Source organism: Cyprinodon variegatus, unplaced genomic scaffold (genome assembly GCF_000732505.1).
Source record: "Cyprinodon variegatus isolate N-32 unplaced genomic scaffold, C_variegatus-1.0 Scaffold1110, whole genome shotgun sequence".
NCBI classification, from domain to species: domain Eukaryota; kingdom Metazoa; phylum Chordata; class Actinopteri; order Cyprinodontiformes; family Cyprinodontidae; genus Cyprinodon; species Cyprinodon variegatus.
The window spans coordinates 211,059-219,644 of NW_015151563.1; the positions used below are offsets into that span (position 1 = coordinate 211,059).

Genomic DNA, 8,586 nt, shown 5'->3' on the forward strand with positions numbered 1-8,586 from the left:
GGAGAATGGCGCTAGGCTTACCGCGCTGTGACGTCACTGCTGGAAGATGGCAGGAGGGGGGGGCTACTATATTTGGGGAAAAAATGGCCGCTCCCAGACTCCCATTGAAAATTATTTTACTTTTTTTTTTACTGATTAATGCGAAATTCATTAAATCACTGCAAACGGATTAGTTTTAGCTATAAACAATGATCGATTGATTATTCCTTGCTGACCTTAACAGGGTTAAGGAGTAGAGATTTATATGAACCTCATGAATCAGTTTTTTCTTTTAGCAGTTAGTAAATCAGTGTTTTTTTTTTCCATCTAAATGACCAAAAAGAGACGTGATTTTACGCCTGTTAAACTACAAAAATCTATGCAACGTGTCTCGGATAAGAACGGGCAAAGATTGTTTCTACAGCTTTTGAATTCCTATCAGTGTGTTTTTGTTTTTTTTAAGATAAACCCCGGCGGTTAGCCTCATTCTGTAGGGTAAGATGACTGTGCTCTGGCTCTTTAGCGATGTGAACACATTCTTCTACTCTGCCTCAGGACGCTTAGATGCATTTCTGCTCTGAGACGAAGTGAATATGGCAGGACAGGAGGAGGAGGAAATGAAAAGCATCAAACCGTTTTCAACCCTTCCTCTTCTTCATGTGTCATCTTAAAAAATCGGTGAGGTTTTAACTTAAGTTTAACATACATGTAAGGTTTGATAAATAATCTAAGGCTGACGGCAACAACAACATCGCCCCACTGATGAGCAAATGCAAGAACGCCTAAAAAAAGCTCAGAGAAATGCAGGATAGTTTAAACGGTGACGTAATGAAGCATAATGTTACCCGAGGCATTTAGCCTGATCAGCAAACATGAAGGCAAAGACATCAAGTCATGTTTTATACATGGAAAATTGGTAAAAAAAGAAAACACACAATCCAGAAATGAACATTTGAAAAACAGTCTTAATCATAAAAGGGTTTTTGAGTGTAATTTAGCTGTTTTCTTAGATTTTGGTTGCAGGTTAAGTAGTTCAGTTTGTTCTCATCAGGCCAGAGCATCTTCTGCATCTAAGGCAGGGGTAACCAATCAAAAATCAGCCGGGCAAAAAAAAAAAAAACAACAAACAAGAAAAGGCCCGAAAAAATTTTAACTAAAAACAGTAACTTAAAAAAAAACGAAAAACGAAAAAAAAATAAGGTTTTAAGCAACCAAGGTAAAAAATGAAATTTTAAAAGAAAAAATGAAAAAAATTCCAATTTAAAAACCAAAATGGTTTTGAAGTTGAGAACATCAATCTTTCAGTTTGGTATATAGACAATTTCCTGACTCACCTTTTTTCCCCCTTCTTTTTTCTGTCTTAATGAAAGCAGTGGGCTTTAGGCTGCCCTGCAAGGCTTTAAACCTGGGTTTCAGCTCCTCTTTCCTTCATCTTTTCTCCTTTTTTTCTGTTTTTCCTTTCCTGTTCTAACATTGTAACTAGTGTTGTCACGATACTAAACTTTTCAACTCGATACAGATACGAAGTAAAATATTCGATACTCGATACCCTTTTCGATACCACAAGAATAAAAACAAAGACTTCAAAATTCAACAGAAATATTTTCATTACTAAAAAAAAATACAATAAATAAATAAAAAAACAATAAGAATAATATTTTGAGGTTGTTTGCTGTGCACAATATTAAGCAAGCTTGATAAAAAAACATACTTGGCTATGCTTTGCAGATGTTTTTCAGTCTGAAACTGAAAAATGCACAGAATTATTCAATCACAGTGGTCAGAAAGTGCATTTTCCACTATTCTGCACTTTAGATGGCTGTATCGATACTTTTGAAATTGAGTATTGTATCCGGATACAACGTTTCAGTATCAATACTTTTTTGAGTATCGATACTTTTGACAACCCTAATTGTAACGTCCATATAATCTGTAATAATCTCTGCATAATTATAATAAAGCTGTTTATATGCATAAATCAAGCGGAACACTATGGTGATAGCCGTACTGCTCCACTTGTGAAAGCAAAATCTGTTAGGCTCTTATTAGCATCAAGACAATTATTCTTATTCCCACATCACCAGACAGGACAATGCTAAAAAAATAAATAAAAATAAATAATAATAATAATAAAATCTTTTTTTTTTTTCTTTTTTTTTTTAAAGTAGCAGCAGCAGCAACCCAGACTGACAGCTTATTGGCTAATTTGAATTATATTCAGCCTGGTTCCGGACTCTCCGGAGGGCTTTACCGTATTAACAGGAGAAGCGACGCAAGTGAAGTTAGACACTGTTGTCAGACAACATGCAGTAATTTATAAATGTTTTTAATCAGTTTGGGTCAGGATCCGGACCCTGGTCCGCTAATCTGTGACCTCTAATCTAAGGTTATGTTGTGTAGTGTTTTTCATTTATTTCTTATAGAATCACTTTTTTTATTAACATATTCGGGCAAGTTGGCGTTTCTTGTTATTACATTGATAATCATTTTTGCCATCAAAATATCCATATTTTTTAATGTTACAAAGGTAATAAAGTCTTGTCCAGGATTCTAAGAACACTATTGGCTTGAAATGCTGATTATAAAAGTATTTCACTGAGTGGCATATAAAGGGTTAAAGCTCATCTTTTTCCCTCTCTCCAATCAAGGCCAAATGGATTTTTTTTTTCCACCTGAGCTGTGGCTCTCTGCATCTCCTACAGAGCTACTATGGACCTCTTGGCTGCTTATGCTGCCATCATTTGCAGTAATCTTTGTGTTGGACTAGTTAGGACTGAGAAAATTAATTTTCGATGTGGAACAACAGTCTTCAAAGACTTCTTCAACGTTAAAGCTATCTACAACAAACGTAGCTACAGCAGCATTAACCTTAATTTCCCTTTAGGATAATGAAAATATTGTTTAGTTGAATTAAATGAGTAAAAGTTGTCTAATTTTAATGGTTTTGGAGCTTTTTTCCTGCTCACTTCCTGTCTGAGCTGCTCCCAGGGTTGGCAGGGGTTCAGATGAACGGGTCCATGCTCCACAAGAAAGAGGAAAAACAACTAAAGAAGTGGGCACCTATGAATAGAGGGCTGGGAGAAAAGGAAAAGCCTTCTGTAGGCTAACTGATGTTAAAAGGGAAGGGGTGGGGTTAGACTCCACTGCATGCCTATACGTTTTCAGTTCAACGCTCCAAATCCTGCTAATGATTTGTCATCCCTGCTTCCTGCTTCCTCTCTGCCGCTGCCCGGATCCCTGCTGCAGCGTTTAGGTTTCATGTAGACTGCATGTGCAGCTCTTCAGGGTTATATCATACCATGGTTTCAGAGGCGCAGTAATCTCTATAATTGATGCGGATCTCTTTTGGATTGCATGCTTGGCCGGGTTGATTTTCTGTCCTTTGAATTTAGTACTTTTTGCCGGTGAGTGAACACTTTAATTGAGCCAATAGGATGAGGCTTGCATTTGCACATGTAGGATTGATTATTTTTCCAACAATTCTCTGCAAGGAGTAGTTAAATTTCCAAAGAAGAGATGGGATCTAGCTGAGGCCTCAAAAGATTAAACCCTTAAAACTCTGCTTGTTTGACATGTTCTTTGGCTGAATTATTTCTCTTTTAAAACTAAAACTGGAAGCATGAAGCTTTGTTTGTTTCCCCTCAAATTTCTGGTTTAACTGATACTGCAACAGATTACAGGACTTCATGGTTCAGACTTTCAGTATCGATTTATTCGTTTTCTCAAAGGTCTGATCTGCTGACACTGATTTTCATCCTGGGGGGAAAAAAACACCTTTACACCAGCAGTAAAACGCAACAAGAAATCTTCCATTAAAAATTAAAAGATATGGTTCATTGTTCCTTTATCGTCTGATGCTGCTTCCTGTCTGTCCGTGTCATGTGACCAGTTTTGCACGCTCTCACTTGATAGCTTTCTGTTTCACGGACACCTAAGAAAAAGCAGCTGAAATTCATTTTGTTGTAAACTAAATTTGAAAAAAACATGTTATCTTTTTCCTAACGCGGTTACCTGAATTTCCAGTGAAATGTTTATAACCGACGTAGGGATGTTCCAGTCCAGTTTTGACGTCAGAAAATTGTTTAGATATTAGCCAAAAAAGCTAGCTAGTGTCAGAATATAGCAGCTTGTATCTAAAACTCCAATATAGGCCTGTTGATAGAAGCTGTCTGCTGAATCGTATCAATAAGTCTGTAAGGACAATTGTCAACAGGTCGTATCAAAACAGTGGATGCTATTTAGCATTAGCTCAGCAATTAGTCAGCTGAAAACAGTAAGCAGGAGGTTTTGCTTTCTTTTGAAACAAAAGCTAAAGCTATGCTTGTTCTCTGTCTGTGTCTTCCTCCTCATATTGGCTTTTTATATGAATGCATTTGGAAAACATGATCCCTTCTCAGCTCACAGTGGGTTCAGTCCAGCTCTGTGCAAGAATGTTTTTAAGAATAAGGCTGAGAAGCAAATATAATATATTAATAAAAACTTGGGGCACTTTTTTTAATTGATAACAGATTAGTGAGGCTTCTCAAATAACTGCATAAACAAAATGAAGAGGCAAAGAAAAGTTAATTGAGCTTTAAAGTTCTTAGATTTAGTAGGTTTACTTTGCAATTAAAAGGATCTTCTGTTCTGTTTACTGTCTTACAATAACCTGTTTTTAATGATGTTTGGGTTTCTTAGATACTGACCCAGAACCTGGAACCACATACCTTTCACACAGCAGGAGCCGGGACTCTGCTTGTAGAACAGGTTTTTGTATACTTTGTGGTTTTCCGTGTTTCTTTTGCTTCAGAGTCAACAAAACCCAAAACATCACACAAGTAGTAAATGGAATTATAACACATTATAACAGTGTTCCCAATAATTGATTAATAAATCTAATAAAGTGGGAATGGAGTTGTAGGAGCACTGGGTGTGTTTACATATTTCATGTTCAGTTTACTCCTGGAAAATATACTTCATTTTAAAAAATCAACACTGTCAGCTTCTTACTGCCTGTGAAGCTGCTATAGTGGTCTGCTGCTCTAAGGAAAGCTAGAGAATTGTAGAATGAAGCAGAGTGAGGGAAAGTGGCCCCTATGTCCTCCAGCAGCCTATGCCTATAGCAGCATAACTGTAGAAATAGCTCTGGATTACCTGATAAGTTGATTTATATTTTAGTTCAAGCCTGTATAAATCACCCTAATGTTAATGCGTGTTTGATTTTAACAATAGTAAAGTTGTTAATTAATGTACCTTTTACCCCAATGGGTAAAGTTTCATATTTGTTTTGAACAGCAAGACGTGGTTGGTCAGTTGAAATTAATTTCTGGTTCCATTTTCAGATGAGTGTAGTAAAAAAAAATTTACGACAAGAGGAGGGGACCAGAGGAGATGTTTAGGTAACGTTTGGAGATGCTCAGTTTTCTTTATTGTCACATGGTTCTCTTACATTCTGAGGAATATAGAAATGATAGTGATCTGTACGGCCGTGCATGCTTTATATAAATATTAATTACGTGATAGTGGAGAGCAGCAGGGAAGAGCAAAGCGACCCAAAATGGACTGAAATAATAAAAGTTCTTCCCATAATTGTTCAAAATGCCCATTATGCTCGTGTCACTGAAGGCAGATAATTCTTAAATCAAACTGAAGGTTTGAAACTTGCTCTTTATTCTGGACATTTGGTGGGATAAAAATCCATGGCAAGGTTAGCTTGAGAAAAAGATAACCTTGTTCCATGGTGTGAATACGAAAAATCACACGTTCTGACTGCTTATATTGAAAAATAAAGCATAAGTTATACCAACTAATGAAATATGGAACATATAGGCCGTTTCTCAGTTCACAGAAACGTGAGTACAGAGTCTCACCAAGCATGTTCTTTAAATCAAATGAATATTATGCCAAATAAAAACTAAAAACTCGCCATCAGAGCCAGCTGGACTTCACTCACGGCTATGCTATGTTCTCGCCTCAAATGATCTTAAAACTTACCTGGAAGCTGCTGCTGCCGCAGTGCATGCTGGGACAGATGTCAGTCCGGAGAACGGACAAGTCTGCTCTGATGCATGCTGGGTAAACAGGGAGGGGCCAGAACAACGTCTGGGGACTTTGTCCGTTCTCTGTCTTCTTGTTCTTGTGAATTGGAAAAGTACTAGGGCTGAGGCTGATGAAATTTCACGAGGACACAAGAACGCACAAGGACACAGATTGAGAAACGACCATTGATTATAATAGCTATGACATGTTAGCATCTACTGGATGCCTTTTTGGTTTTTATATCAAGACTAACGCTTAGATACTAAACAAGCAGTGCAAAATATATTTTTTGACTTGCTACTGGGCGGAATGTTGAAATGTATAGTTGTGCTTTTTGTCTTTTTATTTCACCAAATGTTGTAAAAGAACCGACTTGGAGTGAAAAAGTGCATACTTCTAGCCTACGTGCATAGATCTGCCTCTCTTTATTCACTTCATTGTGACGACAAACCCACTTAAAACCCATTACCGCCACCTGAAGGCGTGGAGGGAGAAATTATGTCTTCCTCTCATTAAAATGTAACGTAACAAATTATTAAGAGCCTCTGACAGTTGGAAGTTTTTAAATCAGGATTATATTGAAAACACAATTAATAGGCCTTGGGTTTGGCAACCTCACCTTTATGGAGAAAAGAGTCTAACAAACCGATGTTACCTGGTGAATCAGCCGGTCGGTGCTCTACTTTAGTGACTGGTTGATGGAGAGAAAAGTCATAACTTTTTATTTTTAACCACTAGAAAGTGATGATCAAAGATTCTTGCAGTTGTATGTTAAATAATCATTGGAGTACTCTAAATAAGGGGGCGGGTAATTCCTCAAACAGCAGATAATGTTACCTGTAAAAGTTTTCTTTTTAATAACCTTAACTGTATGCCTCCCCCCGCTGCAGATCTCAAGAGGCCTGCTCTTCTTGCATGCCAAGGCGCAGCGTTTGACCAAGGTGTCATCATGAACCGGAACAAGCGTGAAAAGGAGTATTACAGCATAGATGTGGGGGATTCAACTTTTACGGTCTTGAAGCGCTACCAGAACCTCAGACCCATTGGATCTGGAGCGCAAGGAATCGTCTGGTAAGTTTGGGGCGTTTGATGTCGATGAAAAGTCACTTTTTTTGTGATGCTTAAGGTGGCTGCATGTTGGAGTAGCTCTGCTAGCCTGACTCTGATATTCTTTTTTTTTGTTTTTTTTTTATATAAAACTTTAGCTTCTCCATTTGTGTGGATCAGAGTTCGTTTTGTTTTCAATGTTTTTTTGCATCTGGTCTTGAATTCTCTGAAACTGGATGGATTTTTCCTGAGAATTTTTCCTTTTTGTATACTTATGATGCATAGCACAGCCTTCCTTCCTTCCACCCCGAAAAAAAAAGGATTTTACAAATTGATTAATCTGCAGATTATTAATTTGTTTAATAATCAGATATCCAAAGGTTCCTTAAAGAAGAGTTTTTTATTTTTACGAAATTAAACAAGGTGAAACTAAAACCTTTCGACTTGAGGAATTCTGGATAGAGCAGATTGATGGACGAAACGTTTTTTTATCATAAAAAAAAAAAAATAATAATTTTTTTTTACAATTAAAATAGAAATACAATAACTCTAAGTCTCTCTCAGCCAAAGAAACGCACGACAGACACTATCCACCAGCCAGTCAGTAATCAATCAATAAATAAACAAATAAATAAATAATTAATTGTTTCAGTCCTAATCACAATAAAGCAATTAATAGTTTCTTCCCTATTTTACCTACTTGGCTAATATTGGCAGCAGTTATAATTTTCTATGCACTGGTATGGAGACCATGTATTGGTCAACCATATAAAGAAAATGTGAACCAGCAGGTAAACTAAAAGATGAGTTCCTCAGACGTTAAAACAATGTTTTAACTGCGCTTTCCTTCCTTTGTCGTGTTTTTCCCATCAGCTCGGCGTACGACCATAACTTGGAGAAGAACGTGGCCATCAAGAAGCTGAGCCGGCCCTTTCAGAATCAGACCCATGCCAAACGCGCCTACAGAGAACTGGTGCTGATGAAATGTGTCAACCACAAGAACGTAAGGGCTCTGCTCCTACCGTCCACACTGATGTCTCTGATTACCAGAATATAATCCACCAGATACAGACTGAAGCTATGGAGTGAACTTTGTCCCATTATTGTTTCAAGCAAAGAACAAGTTTTGTAAATGGAAATTGAAAAAACAGATTACTCAACAGAAAAGGCTATAATAGTAACTTTTTGTTTTCTCACATTTTACAAATGATATTTTCTTTTAATTTGCAAATGCAGATAACCTTCAGCTTTCCTGTAGAATGAGAAGCAATGATGCACTTCCCTTGGTCTGCATCGCCGTTAGCAACAACATTTTATTGGTCAAAAGGGAGCCTTTATATTGGCTGGAAGTGAAAAGAATGCCAAACTAAACTAGAATCTGTATAAAAATGTAAAGAAAGAGTTTGTCAAAATAAAATAAAGGCAAATAAAAATATATAAAAACAATGTGATATAAGAAATCGGCAAAGTTGTTTTCAAAACTTTTTGATTAAAGGAAAAGTCCGGTTAGCAAGGAATAATCAGTGGATCATTATTTATACC

General features: G+C 36.9%; 1 protein-coding gene across 3 annotated transcripts in view; it reads left to right on the plus strand.

The window, feature by feature from the left end:
- The window catches only part of LOC107101533 (mitogen-activated protein kinase 8), a 37,559-nt gene that overhangs the window by 7,327 nt on the left and 21,646 nt on the right, over window positions 1-8,586 (plus strand). For all 3 annotated transcript variants that reach the window (XM_015400482.1, XM_015400481.1, XM_015400483.1), the window contains exons 2-3: window positions 6,888-7,068; window positions 7,918-8,047. In XM_015400482.1, the coding sequence (XP_015255968.1) occupies window positions 6,947-7,068; window positions 7,918-8,047 (252 nt within the window). In that variant the 5' untranslated portion in view covers window positions 6,888-6,946. The remainder of the gene's footprint in view (window positions 1-6,887; window positions 7,069-7,917; window positions 8,048-8,586) is intronic.